Below are 16,123 nucleotides of genomic sequence, written 5' to 3' on the forward strand. Positions count from 1 at the left end.
TGATAAATGGAAGCTGCAGGCGGTGAGGTGGAAGGGGATACGGCGGAATTCTTACCATTTGTGATTGTAATGGGTTGTTTGCTGCATAATTTTCTGATAAAGTGTGATGAGCAGCGGCCGGATGTGCATGTTGAGTGGAATACAAGAGGAAGAGCTGCTGGTTTTTACAGGCGAGGCAGACGAGAGCGAGCCAGAAGAGACATTGAGGGTGAAGACTATTAAGGGTAATCAAGTAATTAGTCATTTAGTTGAGATAGACTTTGATTTAGTCTAATGTATTTTGAATTAGCAAATATCTTGTGTAATCTGTTGTAACTGCATATCTGTACAATGCTTATTTAAAGCAATACGTAATATACTGCAAACCATTGAGAGTTCAAATTGTTTTATGGTATCAGAGCCTCTAGGAGGTTTAACAACTCTGTCTCCTTCCTGCTTTTTTTTCCCGAACTCTCTCTTATCCATGGCTGCAAACAGTACCTCTTCGGCTCTCTCCATCCAAATCTCTGAAAAATTAACATCCACCAATTACTTATTGTGGAAAACTCAGTTAATGCCCATTTTGAAAGGGCAAAGGTTGGCACATCATGTTGATGCAACCAAAACACCGCCCCCCAGAACGCTGCCCACCGGAGCTGTTAATTCAGAATTTGATACCTGGGAACAGAAAGATCAGCAGGTTCTCAGCTTAATTATTTCTTCCTTATCACCGAGTGTAATCTCGCACATCATTGGGGCTGAAATGGCAGCTAACGCCTGGAGTAAATTAGCCACTGCTTTTGGCACCGGCTCCAAGTCACAGATCCGTGATCTTAAGGATCGAATTCACTACCTTCAGCAAGGTAATGACACAATACCTGTGTATTTGCAAAAAGCAAAACTGCTTAATGATGAATTGACGGCTCTTCAAAGTCCCATCCCAGAAGATGATTTTGTTACCGCCATATTGCAAGGTCTTGGCCCTGCCTACCGGCCATTTTCTCGTGCCTTAAATGCTCGGCTAGAGGCTGTTTCATTTGATCATTTAACTGGCCTCCTTCTTACTGAAGAACGTCAGATAAATCGAGAAAATTCTCTTGTCGCACCGTCTGTGAACTATTCTGCTCGTGCACCCATTAGAGGGAGAGGCCGTGGAAAACAATCTTATTCCTAGCACTATTCCAATCGTGCTTCCTATCACAACTCCGGTTATACTCCTCGACCAACCTACAGTACTCTGGCCCCCTTGGATGCATCTAATCTGACTTGTCATAATTGCAAAGGGATGGGGCATATCTCAAAACAGTGTCCTCCCAAATTCAGTCGAAACACCCGTGGATCCTTTAAGCCTTCATCGAATATGGCTGCTTCCTCCACTAATTGCTCTACCGATTGGCTCATAGACTCCGGTGCAACCCATCATCTAACGGCAGATTTGGACAATCTCCATGTTCACAGTGAATACGATGGTCCTGAACAGGTTATTGTAGGTAATGGCTCTTCTATTCCAATTACTCATATCGGTCATTCTAAATTTCCTGTCAAAAATACTTCAGTTCAATTTCAGAATATTCTCAGAGTCCCTAAAACTGTTAATAATTTGTTATCAGTCTCATCCTTAACTCGATCTAATAATGTTTCTGTCGAGTTCTTTTCTGACCATTTTGTTTTGAAGGACTTGGAGACCAAGAAGGAAATTTAACGAGGGATGCATAAAAATGGGCTCTATACCATGTCACTTCCTCCATCCGATTCACCTCGTGTTCAGGCGTTTCACATTAGTCTTCCTTTATGGCATGCTCGTTTAGGACATGCTAATTATCAGATTGTTAAGAAAACTCTTGCTTTGAATAATCTTCCCTTTGATGATAATAAAAGTAGCCTGTTTTGTGACTCTTGTTGTGTTAGTAAGGCTCGTCGCCTCCCTTTCAAATTATCTAATTTTGTTGCTTCTAATCCTCTTGAATTAGTTTGCTCTGATGTATGGGGACCTGCTCCCGCTGTTTCACATGATAATTACCGGTTTTACGTGCTTTTCTATGATCATTATAGCAAATTCACTTGGTTATTTTTTGTGCATTACAAATCGGAAATCTTAAGTGTCTTTATTAAATTCCGGACACTTGTTGAGAAATATTTCAATCGCCCAATTCTTAACTTTCAATCTGACTGGGGTGGCGAATTTCAGGCCTTAACTGATTATCTAAGCAAAAATGGTATTAATCAAAGGGTGTCTTGTCCATATACTCCCGAACAAAACGGTTGTGCTGAAAGAAAACACCATCACGTCGTTGAAACAGGTTTATCTTTGCTTAATCAAGCTAAAATTCCACAAAAATTTTGGACTTATGCCTTTGATTGTGCAATTTATGTGATTATTACCTGCTCAAGTTCTAAATTACTGCACACCATATGAAAAATTGTTTGGTTCTGCACCTGATTATACTCAATTTCGGTCATTTGGTTGTTCATGTTTTCCATGGCTTCGTCCATATAATTCCAGCAAATTGCTTCTTTGTTCCCGTAAATGTGTATTTCTTGGGTATAGTAAAGTTCATAAGGGCTATAAATGTTATGATTTGCTTAATAATCGCCTGTTTATCTCACGCCATGTTGTTTTCAATGAACAGGAGTATCCATTTAAGTCATTAGAGGATGAGCTGCAACGTATGTCTATGACCAATTCTACTCCAGCACCGGTTACTGTAACGTTTCCTTCAGCAAAAGAACCCTTTACAGTGATCCCCCCTACTGCTCCACTTCCAAACTTTACTCATAATACTCCACAATCTCCAACACCAAATAATCTTGCCATAATCCCTCATAGACCTTTACCCAATTTTCGCATCCCTTCCAATGACCTGCCAAGTTCATCCAATCAACCACCAACCTTAACTACACTTCCCACCATTCCTCAACAAATTGGTTTAACCAGCTACTCCACAAATTCAGCCCCCACCTCAACTACCTTACCCTCTACCACACCTTCATCTACTATCCTTACCACTGTCCAAAATCAAAACACTATACAGACCCGTCCTACACAGATACAGCCCCCCACCGAGACCAAAACTCATCCCATGGTTACACGGGCACAAACCAGATCTCTTAAACCTAAGGTTTTTCAAGTTGTGGTTGAAAATAACACACCTACCTGTTATACTCAGGCAATGTCAAAGCCCGAATGGAGAGAAGCTATGCGGTTGGAATTCAATGCACTCATTGAGAATGGCACTTGGGAATTAGTTCCCGCAGAGCATGCTACGAATACAGTTGGGTGTCTTTGGGTTTTTCGGACCAAACTCAATCCCGATGGAACTGTTGATTGAGACAAGGCACGTTTAGTTGCTAAAGGCTATCACCAACGCCCGGGTCTTGATTATGACCAAACATATAGTCCAGTGATCAAACCTACGACAATACGTCTACTTTTGTCAATTGCGGTTTTGAATTCTTGGAATGTTCGACAACTTGACGTTAGTACTGCGTTCCTTCATGGAACTTTGGAAGAGGAAGTGTACATGCAACAGCCACCCGGTTTTGTCAATCCTGATTATCCACATCATGTGTGCAAGCTTCATAAGAGTTTGTATGGTTTGAAGCAAACTCCAAGAATGTGGCATCAATGCTTAACTAAAGCTCTTTTGGAGCTTGGATTTGTTGGCTCAAAGGCAGATTCATCTCTGTATTTTTTTGTTGCTAAGGGTGTTCGACTCTATTGCCTACTATATGTTGATGATATTTTGGTGACTGGTAATTGTCACACAGCAATTGATAACTTGTTTTCTCAACTACAAACTCGTTTTGCAATTCGAGATCTTGGGAAACTATCATACTTCCTCGGCATTGAAGCAAATTGGGGTAAAGCTTCTCTTCATCTCAGTCAACGCAAGTATATTCTTGATCTTCTCAAGAAATCCAAAATGACAGATTCAAAAGGGATCTCGACACCCTCTTGTACCTCAACAAAGCTCAGCCGCGACAACGGGGAACCATTTCCGGATCCGAGTTTGTATCGAAGTATCGTTGGGGGACTACAATATGCCACCATTACCCGTCCTGACATTAGCAATTCTGTGAACAAGGTTAGCCAATTCATGCAGAATCCTAGTATTAATCATTGGAAGGCTGTCAAAAGAATTCTTCGTTATTTGAATTCTACAACTTCACACGGCCTAATGTTTCGGAAAGGCTCCTCTATTGACATTGTCGGCTTTTCTGATGCGGACTGGGGTGGTGATGTTGATGATAGAAAATCAACTACTGGATTTGCTATTTTCGTTGGGCCCAACTTAGTCTCTTGGCGAGCACGGAAACAACACACTGTGTCCCGATCATCCACTGAAGCGGAATATCGTGCACTTGCATGTCTCACATCCGAGGTATTGTGGCTACAAATGCTGATGACTGAAATTGGTTTCAATTTGCCTAAATCTCCTGCTTTATTTTGTGATAATCTTGGAGCGACTTATTTGACTGCCAACCCGATATTTCATGATCGATCTAAACATCTTGAAATCGACTTTCACTTTGTGCGTGACAAAGTATCTAAGAAGGAAATTCGCGTTTGTTACATATCGACTATTGATCAACGAGCTGACATCTTGACCAAGCCTTTGTCTAAAGCGCGTTTTCAATTGTTACGAGGCAAATTAACTGTTACCCCACCGTTAATTTGAGGGGAGGTGTTAAGGGTAATCAAGTAATTAGTCATTTAGTTGAGATAGACTTTGATTTAGTCTAATGTATTTTGAATTAGCAAATATCTTGTGTAATCTGTTGTAACTGCATATCTGTACAATGCTTATTTAAAGCAATACGTAATATACTGCAAACCATTGAGAGTTCAAATTGTTTTAAAGACCAGGAGAGAAGAGAGTGAGATGTGTGGTGTTAAATACAGATTGGTTGGATGAATAAGAAAATAAAATTTAATTATAAATTAATAAATAAAAGACTAAAATAACCCTATGACTTTTTGACCAAATTTGCCACATCATCATTTTTTTTAATGGTGTTATTAGTTTGCAAACTTTTAAACCACATAGTCTATCATTCAAAATGGGCCAAACCACAACGTTTATTTTTGTACTTTTCCCTTAAATAAATTCCATACTATTGTCCCGCCACACAATTCAAAGTAAACCAAAAGACTTTGATTTATTAGTGTGTACTTTGATTTATTAGTGTGGAACTTTCTTGTTCTATTTCCTGTCTGCTAAGAAATGCTCAGCTTTTCTTTATCTCATCCAGTTCCAGTTCGGTAATTTAGTTAATTTTTTCCCTCTTCTTTCTCTACTCAGCTTTTTTTAGGGTCAAAATGGATGGATTGAAGTTGATCTTCGCTGCAATTCTCCTACTTCTGGTTACTCTGCAAGAGGTAACTTCACATGGACATCATCCTCTCTCCAAAATCGCTGTACATAGGGCTACTTTGGCTCTTGCTGATCTTGCCTATGTTAAAGCCCATCCTTCACTTCTTGGACTCGCGGTAAGCTCCCTCTTTATTTTTGTAATACGGAAATTAAACTCATGAATTTTACAATAAATTAACTTATTCAATGATTCCGAGTGGGTTACTGTGGAGTTCAGTAATCCAATCCAACTGTTGATGATTGTGTAATGACCTTGATCCAATACCACGTAGATATTGTCCGCTCTGGCCCCAAATCCAACACCTTAGGCCTCACGGCTTTAAAACGCATCTGCATTTATTGGATTTACATCTTACTAATAAGCCCCACTCACTCCCTCTCCATTTCCGATGTGGGATTCAGTTCATTCCTGCCCCATCGCCATCCCTTAGGCCGCTCCTTGCTCAGGCTTTCTATCCCGGCGCCACCCACTCCGGACCTGGTCGTTACAGATTGGATTGGAGTATTTTCTCCTGCCAATTTTAGGTACTATTTTCTGTCTTCACTAAGAATTTTTTTGCCTTCTCTTCATATAACTGTATCGCTGTGTTCAATGTTCTAGCAATTCCATCTGCCCTTCAGAAAATACAAAAGTATTCCCTCCACTATTGTGTTCTGCACCTATTAAGGTTCGTTCCACTACCTGTGTTCCGTGAGGTTTTGCTTTTTCTTTCAGTGAAATTGGAAATTTATGCTTGTATATTTGAAATTGAAACTGTTTACTTCCGTTGCAGTTCCAGTATGCCAATTACTCTAGTCCCGAGTATAAAAATTCAGGAAATGGGTCACTGAAGCTTCAACTGATCAAACAGAGATCCGACTTCTCTTTTGCTTTATTTACTGGTGGATTTTTAAATGTATGCTCTTAATTTTTGTATTACCTATATTATCATCTGCATTATTGTGTGATTTTTTTTTCCCAATTTTCTTCATAACAAATAATCTATGGATTAGCAAGAATTGCCGATTGGTTTAGTACTTAGTTCAAACTCCTTTTTCTGCATTCTTCTCGTCCTTTCAGAGCCTTCCAGTTCGAAACCTACTTATACTGGTTCATATTCAATACCCTTTTACATGAGGCAGATGCCTCTTTGCAAACTGTGCTTGTCTTGCCCCTGTTAGATTATTGATGGTGAAACTGAATACAATTATTTTCAAACATGTCTAATATATTTCTTTGATTTCTTTGAATTTTGTGTGTAATTCCTCTGCCTTTAGAAGTCGTGCATGCAAAGGTTAAAATCATCAACTGCATTTTTCTGTTCTTTTTATATCAAAATCTCACACTCAGCATGTGCCGTAGAAAGTGTCAAGTTCAGAAGGGAATACTTTTACTGAATTTGGAATTGTTTTGTTTTTCCAATCAGAAAGAAATTGGTTGGAAAATTCAAATTTGTGGATCCTATTCTAACTCGACTAGATCTGTGTTCTACAAAGTCTGTCATCCTTCTTGCTGGTTTGGCTCTGACAAACAGACATGTATAACTGCTGCAGATGAAAGCATTTTTTATTTTTCCTCTAGTATAATATACAAGTACCTTTTCTGGCTTTTGAATACAATTTTATGGTTCTTTCATATGTTCCAGTTTCGGCATGCTTTAGTTGGTCAAATTAAACTTAGCATTTGCAAGCATCTGTTGCATCTAAATATATTTCTGCTATCATTTCCTTTTGTATATCTCTACATCCTGTTAATTATATATTGAAATTTTCCCATATGCTTGCTTATGTCTACTTCAAATAATCCTTTCTGCAATTTGTGTACTGATTTTTTCCTTTTTCCTGGTACAACAGCCAAAGTTGGTGGCAGTGTCAAATACGGTAGCTTTCAAAAATCCAAATGCACCAGTCTATCCACGCTTAGCACATGGAAAAACATGGGATGAAGTATAGCCAGTCTCTCCTTTTGCATAAGACTGTTTTTTTATTAAATTTACTATACTTAATACTTATTTTTGTCTGAACATACAGTTGATGCTATTTCGGTCAGTTTGTTGGGGCAATATCTCTTGGAGTTGATAAAATTTTAATTCTTTTGCTCAGATGACTGTGACATGGACGAGTGGATATGGGATTAATGAAGCAGAACCTTTTGTTGAATGGGGTGCAACAGGAGGTGATCTTATCCGTTCTCCAGCTGGAACACAAACATTTGACCGTACTAGCATGTGTGGTGAGTAAGTTTGAATTTCTGGGGTTTTCTTGCTATAATTATATGTGGGAATTAAATGAAAGAATGCTGCTTTACAAATCTAATTGGAACTCATGTTAGTAGCTTACTCAGTAGATGCTGATAAGCCAGAATCAGCTCAGTATTATGCATGCTTATTTGTTGTCTGCATTAATTCGTAAAACGAAAAGGTAAGAAAAAAAAAGGAGAAAAAGATTTTAGTTCCATTTGAAAGACTAATTATGGCTTTAAACATGATGGTCTGATTGAGTATGCATGGAGTGATTCATTCTGTTGATATAATATTGTTGAAGATTGTACAAAGAAAGTACAAACATTTGCCTTCTTCATAATTCTGACATCACCAATTTATGAGGTTGGTCTTGGCTTTTCTAATAAAGATATATATTATGTCTAAAGGATGACGCACCATGAAATCGAAGCAATAGAGAACTTAGATTATTGGCATTAAGGAAATAGGAAACCTTGATGTAATTTCCTTTCTATTGTAGTACAATTTGCAAAAGCTGGTGTTTTGCTAAATTTCTTTCAACTACAATACCCTTTTCTTCAAATGGGCTTGGATGTCGAGAATACCAGTTTAAAGCATCTCCTTACCCTGGACAAAATTCTCTGCAGCGCGTAGTCATTTTTGGTGACATGGGAAAGGTTTGAATTGGCTTTTCTTCATTTTCTTTTCCATGCGGATCAGGGAATTGAATAACATCTAATTTATGCTAATTGATACATCAAGTGAATCTTGAAGCTCATCAGTCTAGTATAGTATAGTAAGAATTTATTGATTTGTTGTAATCTGATTGGTATATGTTTATTTTTTTACAAATTGTATCTTGTATTTAATTTTTAACACAATAAGTGTTAACCTGCAGGGTGAAGTTGATGGCTCTTCTGAATATAATGACTTTCAACCTGGCTCACTAAACACAACTAAACAGCTTATTGAGGACTTGGATAACATTGACATAATATTTCACATTGGAGATATATGTTATGCAAATGGATACATATCACAATGGGACCAATTTACTTCGCAAGTTGAGCCGATTGCATCAACTGTCCCGTACATGATTGCCAGGTTTGTGTTTGGGTTGCTTAACTAAACATATACTATACTTTGAAACCATTTGTGACCATTTATAATCTATCGGCGCAGTGGTAATCATGAGCGTGATTGGCCTGACTCTGGATCTTTCTATGGGTACATGGATTCTGGAGGAGAATGTGGTGTTTTAGCTGAGACCATGTTCTACGTCCCTGCAGAGGACAGGGCGAAGTTCTGGTGAGAAAACTTTATCGTAGCTGAATTAATGGTTTTTATGTCGTCGATTGAAATGTCTATACCTACCTCCACTCTTCAATACCACTTTCTGATTATTCGATAACTTGTTATGTTATTGTTATTGTAACTCGAAGCAATTTTCTAATTACTGCAGGAGTTGAGCAAGAGCTCTCGAGAGTTATGTGTCCTTGTATTTCTTGATGTGCTCAGACACTTATTATGAACATAATGGTTTATCATTTAACAGGTACTCTACTGACTATGGTATGTTCCGATTCTGCATCGCTGACACGGAACATGATTGGAGAGAGGGAACTGAACAGTACAAGTTCATCGAGCATTGTTTATCATCAGTGGATAGGCAAAAGCAGCCTTGGCTGATCTTTCTCGGGCATAGGGTATTGGGTTATTCTTCAGATCTCTCTTATGCTAAAAAAGGATCATTTGCAGAGCCAATGGGAAGGGACAGCCTTCAGAAACTGTGGCAGAAGTATAAGGTTGACATTGCTGTGTTTGGTCATGTACATAACTACGAACGAACATGCCCTGTTTATCAGGTATTTCTGCAACTTTTTGTAGATTAATGGTCTCTAAATTTACTGCAGTGTTCATTCACTGATTATTGAAAATCTAATCTTCTTATTACAGAATATATGCACCAGAAAAGAGAAGCAGCACTATGAGGGGGCCTTGAATGGAACAATACATGTTGCTGCTGGTGGTGCAGGAGCATACCTTTCCCCATTTACACCACTCCAAACAACTTGGAGTTTGTACAGAGATTATGATTATGGTTTTGTGAAACTTACGGCATTTGACCATTCAAACCTGTTATCCGAGTACAAGAAAAGCAGGGACGGCAAGGTTTATGATTCTTTCAGGTTATCCCGGGATTAGAGGGATATCCTGGCGTGCACAGTCGACAGTTGTGCAAGCACGACACTAGTTTGGACCAGTTTTCGTTTTCCATTTTCTTTTTTTAAATAGAAATGACAATAAAAGTCTCAAGGAGGTAGATCAGAGATTGCAAATTGTTTAACAAAATCAGGCACTTCCCTCTGAATACTAACATAGATCCTGAAGGACATCATTGCCCCCGGCGCGGAAGGTCAAGAGATTCCAGAGGGTCCGTTGACCTCCCAACTCAGGAGAGAAATAAAAGTTTCCATCGCTAATTTCAACCTATTCAGAATTTGTAACGGATTTAAAATTACTGATAGAAGACTGAAACATCCTGGTCAGTCCAAAAATCTATAGTTTTTAATATATTTTAATGTCCATTACTTCGCCACTAATAATGCCATTTCATGTGCTGGTCTATTGTTTTCCGGTTGACACAGTCTAAAGACACTCAGGAATAAGTTGGAAAATTACTTGATACAAGCTTCTGCTGTTTTAATAACATGTTTTTCTAATGTCAAAAAGCAACCAAATAAACTTGTTTGAGAAATAAGTTATTGATTAACAAACAATCAACTGCTGAACCAATGGTGTCCATTCCAATTGATAAAGAGGATATCACTTTGTTTTTCAACTATTAACCTACTTACAAGAGGAAAAGATAAATGGAAAGAAGTATAATTAGAGTAATTTGTAATACTTTCTGATTCTACAATGGGAATACCTTCTTGTGCCTAAAATAAACCAAGAATAAGAAATACAAAAGGGCACATACAATACCAGTCACAAGAATAACCCAATTAAATGAAGATGCATTATCAAAAACAGAAGCAGGGAAGTTCATCCCAAACACTCCTGTCACAACAGCAAATATTGTAGCCACAAAGGTTGCTGCTGTAAGAAGCAACTCAAACTGAATCAAATGGTTTTGGACATTTCCCTGTTCATTTTGAAGGGAAAAGAAAAAGAGATTAAAATTCTCGACATCTATTTTGCCCGTAAAGGAGAAATGCATGACTAATTATCGACTTACAAGTTTAATGTTGATCAAATCTTCCGTATCGTCAATATATTCTTTGAGCTGCATCATCAATTCAAAAATTAATATTATGTATACCCGACATCAGCAATGGAAACCTATAACATTTCTTCATTTTGATGTTACTACATGAAGAGAGTAAATTTTTTCCTGTTGAGAATACTAATTTCAAAAGACCCTTAAAGCCTTGGCTAACAATCAGAAAACAAATTCACATATAATATTTAATTACAGGCACAGCAATCTTTATGTATTTTGAGATGTTCAAACACAAATTATGAGGAAAGCATCTCACCGATGACAACTTGCTGAGAGTATTGTCGATAACGATAAAGTATGCTTCAAGCAACATTTCAAGCTGATCAACATTTTCATAATTAGTTGAATTGGTGAAGCTTCCATGCTTACTTGATGTGACAATACTGCTAAATGTTCTCTCCAACAATGGAACTCCGCTAAGTGACCTCACAGGTGAAACAGGAGCAGATTTTGAAACTATTGTGGTCCCACCTGAGATACTGTTTTGGAAAGACAAATCACCAAGTGCGTAAGCTTCTGCCTTCTGTTTCTTCTCTGTCAGATACATCTCAGCCATGTCACCATCATCATCCATGAGATGCTCTATTTCATCATGGACCTATAATTTCAATCTAGAAGCTAATAAATAGAGGAAAAGTAGCAACAGACAAAAACAAAAAAGAGAAAAATGGAAAAGGTTGTAAAAAATTTACCTTTTGAACACGCTGAGTCAATGCCAGAAGGTGGCCTTTGAATCTACGAACACGTTCCAGGTTAATAGTATTAATAGATGATGCTAGTTCATCCAGCACTGGATAAATCTCAAATTCTAGTTCTTTTGCCTGTGAACACAAGGCAAAACAATGTGAGTGATAGCTTTGTCAAGACCATTTAATTCATACGTAAGGTCCAAGAATAGTTTCTATTATATCTGACACAACCCCAAACACGAATTTTCATTGGCCTTGAACCTATACAAGCACAGGCCTGCTCCACTTAAGCTGAAATTTAATTAATAAATGGGAATTACCAGGACTTAACCATCCACCGGTTAGTATAAGAGGCTCTGAAACCATGCCAAAAAACCCTTTAATCCAACAGTTTAAACTCATAGGTAAGGTTCAAGAATTGTTTATATTATCTCTAACAAAAACCAAAAGCTTTTTCTTTTCTTCAGCAAGTCATGTATTGGCAGAGTGTAAGATAACATTCCCATCTTCTAAGAATTTAGCATGATCTAGCTGCTTTCAAGACTTGGCAGGCCCCACAACCCAAAAATATTATCATTGCCACAGATAAGAACTCATTTTCCACATTACTTCATATGTTATTAGCCAAAGCCACTAAATTATCAGCTAATTATCACCATCCCAGAGAGACTTTCTTCAAACCAGGTTTGGCGATTAACTCCATGTCGTGACAACCATTATTCCAGCCAATATGTTATTAGCCATAGTCACCAAATCTGATCCACAAAGTGCAAGGGCCGAACATATTTGGTCCAACTAAGTCCACTAACTCATCCATTGTTAGCCCAATTCAGCCTTAAAGTCACAAAAATATAAATTCAGTTCACATGTTCTTTTCAAATGTTGGCTAATTGGTCCATAATGGGCTGAGTCGGTGGACCAAGTTGGTCTTTCTCTCACTTTAGTTGTCAATTATAACTTTCCTACTTTACCTATAAGTTTTACCTATTAAACTGACCCAAACTATTACTCTTTTACATCACAGCTTGACAAGGCTATAAGTGTTTAATAAAATGAAACTAGATAGACATTAAAGATACACTCAATCCATCATGCTTTTTGTATTTGAGAAGTTGTTTAAATAAAGTACATGCAACTCATAAATAATAGAATTTGAAACTCAAGCTTTCCAAATTGCAAAATGCTACCTGAGGCATCATGAACTCGGACATACTTCTTAGATAAAGAAAGCATCCTTGGTATAAAACTAAACAAAAACCTCAGGTTTATGTCAAATTCTCAGATCAGCCACAAAAATCATGTAAATCAAACAGTGATTATCTCAGCTCAAGGCTTCAAACCCATGACAATATCAATAATTTTGCAGTTCAGAGGAAAAGCTCAGCTCAGCTCTCTTTTTAAATGAGAAAATAGCAAAACAAGCTGTTTCACTTATTCAAAATCTAAACTCCTCTACCTTCCAATCCTATTGGACTAATATTGATACGGAGCATCATAATATTTACAAAATGTACGGTGATGTAGTAAAATGTTCTCACGAATTTTGTTATCACAAATTCCCCGGCTTCAGAAGATTTTCCAGCAAACTTTATGAACAGGGAAAGGCCAAGGAGAAAGGACCTAGCAAACTGGACATGGATCAAATCCCCAAGCTATCTCCTTACAATTTGAATAACAGAATACTTTGGTTGGCAGAAAATTAACAAAGAATGCATAGTGGAAGCTAAAAAAGATTTTAAAAAAGCAAAGAGAGAAGTAATTTAAATTGTTAGCTAATGATCCAGAATCCAGATTAGAGCATACCTGAGCATCAAGAGACATGCAAGTTAATTCCAAAGCCAGTTCCAGTGCTTTAAATTCAAATGGCAAGTCCTCTGATCAACACACCAGTATTAGAGAGCATGATATTTTCCATTTGATTTCACAAATTTCAAGAGATATAAGAAAAACAATCATAATTAAGAGCGAGAGAAATTGAAGCCTAAAAGAAAAAAGAAAAAAAAATTTATAAAGCTATTACCGATCTCTATCTACTTCGTCAAGTTTTAGCTGATATTTAAATATTGGTATTCACAAGAAATTTCTCTCATTTGCGACATACAGAAAACACCAGTGCATCTATTAGAATAACATTGCACGCAAGCTCTTTCATGTTTTGTTTGTAAAACAGGAAGGCAAATACCTTCAACAAACTCTTTTTAGCTTGATATAATGCAAAATCAATTTGAGGACCAATTATGTATTAATTATTGTTGTTTTGTATCACATTTATAAGCAATTGGCAAGAAAGTAAATAGAAGTTTTGAGGCCATTCAAATCAATAAAAATGTAACAATTAGATATATTTTTTACCAGCTTGATCTCTGTTTGATTGAAGCCGCTTGCAGAATTCCGACTCATATTGAACAACGCATCCATCTAATGTTTTCAGCAGGATAACTTCCTCAGCAGTAATTATGCATCTAATTTGTTGAAGACTGACCACTATAGCCTTTTCTCGTCCTAAAATTGTAGAAGGATAAATGAAAAGGGGGTCTAAAAGCCGGAGATCTCTAGCAGGCAAAGAACAATGTCTCATTATAGCAGCCTTATCAAGCTCCAAAATCTTCGAGTCACCATTCTGATCAATTTTTATCCAGGAACGATAACCAAGTCCATGACCTCTCTTCTTGAGGCCTGGCAAGCCAGAGATACGATCTCCATACTCATCTATATTAAGCCTTCCATTACAATGAAAAAATGCAGATTCTAGAATGGCAGGCAAATGTGGACCTCTTGATTCTTCCATAGGACACTGATTTTTCCTTGTTTATGCTACTAGCCAGAAAATCCCATGGGGGTAATGAACGATACCTCATTAATAATTCTAACTGTAAGTTTATTAAATGCATATCACATAATTGATATTGTTATGAAATTTATCCATTTCTTCACGCATTTTGTAGTTGAAACCTGATGAGACGAAGAAGGAATTAGCAATTTGAATACATCATACTTGACAGAAATTATACTCATAAATAAAAAACATGGACAATTCATGAGACTGATTATACATGAAAAAATTTACAAAACAAGAAGACTAATCAATGTTCACTAATGAGAAAAAAATTGAAGAATGATTAGAACATTCAAACCAAACCAATACAGTTAAAGCAGTAGAAATTATCGTCAATAGAGACAACCCCAACCAATTTATTAATCTTTTGATTACCATAAACCCTCTAATTTCTACAAAAGAAAAATGAACATTTCACATGAAAATATCAATAAAAGGAAGCCATATAAGAAGTAACAAGATGTACCTGGGGTGAGAAAACAAAGATTCAGATGTAGGCCATTAATTAGATAAACTGAGGTCTGAGAAGACGATTATTACTTATTGCAACAAGAAAATTGCAGCAAAATTTGAAAACGAAGACAACGAATCGAAGTTCACTGCGTGATTCTGCAGATGGAGCCGAAGATTTAATCTAGTTTGGCAGTTCTGAGTAGTAACCAAGGCCATTATTTGATTTCAATAACTGATATATTATTCTTTATTTATTACTATTATTATTATTATTTGTGGCAGATATAATAGAAGAGCTTGTTTACTTATTGCGTTTTATGGACTAATCGACAAATCAATCTGTGTTGTGGGCCTCAACTGAACCCATCAATTCCTGGGCTTTTTTGTAGGATATTTTATCATGGTGAGTTAAAAAAAAAATCTAATAGAAAAACTCAACAATAGAAAGATTAAAAAAAAAAAAAAAAAAAAGGAAGAAATCACAATTCTCATAGATCATAGACGTGTCGTAAATCACAATTCTCTCAGAATTTGGGAATGGATTCTTCCTTTTCGGCGGAGCTTTGGGAGATTTTTTCTGGCCTTAGATTGACTAAAAATCTGGGGTTGAAGAATATTATTGTGGAATCGGACAACCTCGAAACTGTCAGAATGATCTCGGAGAATAATGCTATCTGTTTGAATAGCAAGAATTTAATCATAGGGATTAAAAGGATTTGTTCGTCCTTTGATTCCTTTATCTTCTGTCATATTTATAGGGAACAAAATCGGGTGGCGAACCGTCTTGCGGCTGAGGGTCATGCTAGGATGTTGGGTCTCTCAACTTTCTCTTCCCCTCCTGGTTTCCTTTCGTCCCTTCTTTTGGATGACTTGGTGGGAGTCAATTTTTCCAGGCTGATCCCGAGTTATGTGTTTTTGTTTGTTTTTTTGTTTTTTCTTTCCTTACCTACCAAAAAAAATAAACGTGTCGTAAATGAAGAAAGCGAATTCATCGACTATAATATTATAAATATTTTGAAACTATTTAGAGTAAGATTACTTTAATTTACGAAGAAGTTCAAAAACTTATCAAATCAATTTCAAACTAATTCCATAAATTCAATGAAAGCGTAAGAAATTGTGTGAAAGTTTGTGTGAAAGTGCATGAAATCTATTATAGCTCATTTAAAAAATAGATGTTTAATTAAATGCAAAGTGAATTTCAAAATGAAACGTTATAATTTCACATTAATTCCAGTTCGTATATTCAGAAAGTTGGAAAATGTGGATGAAATTGTATAAAATCCACTAAAATTAATATTAAA

The 16,123-nt window shown here is 36.9% G+C and overlaps 1 protein-coding gene and 1 pseudogene across 1 annotated transcript; one reads left to right on the forward strand and one right to left on the reverse strand.

The window, feature by feature from the left end:
- The first annotated feature begins 5,464 nt into the window (after positions 1 to 5,464).
- Positions 5,465 to 10,181, forward strand: LOC136217839 (nucleotide pyrophosphatase/phosphodiesterase-like; annotated as a pseudogene).
- A 162-nt stretch (positions 10,182 to 10,343) lies between these two features.
- On the reverse strand, positions 10,344 to 15,066 carry LOC136217837 (magnesium transporter MRS2-5). The gene is made up of 7 exons (XM_066004509.1): positions 14,833 to 15,066; positions 13,883 to 14,482; positions 13,334 to 13,404; positions 11,534 to 11,662; positions 11,098 to 11,439; positions 10,797 to 10,844; positions 10,344 to 10,703 (listed from the first exon to the last, which is right to left on the reverse strand). Exons 2-7 carry the CDS (start codon positions 14,316 to 14,318, stop codon positions 10,473 to 10,475), a joined length of 1,257 nt encoding a protein of 418 aa, XP_065860581.1. The 5' UTR covers positions 14,319 to 14,482; positions 14,833 to 15,066; the 3' UTR covers positions 10,344 to 10,472.
- Between the last annotated feature and the right edge of the window lie 1,057 nt (positions 15,067 to 16,123).

Source organism: Euphorbia lathyris, chromosome 2, assembly GCF_963576675.1.
Source record: "Euphorbia lathyris chromosome 2, ddEupLath1.1, whole genome shotgun sequence".
Classification (NCBI taxonomy): domain Eukaryota; kingdom Viridiplantae; phylum Streptophyta; class Magnoliopsida; order Malpighiales; family Euphorbiaceae; genus Euphorbia; species Euphorbia lathyris.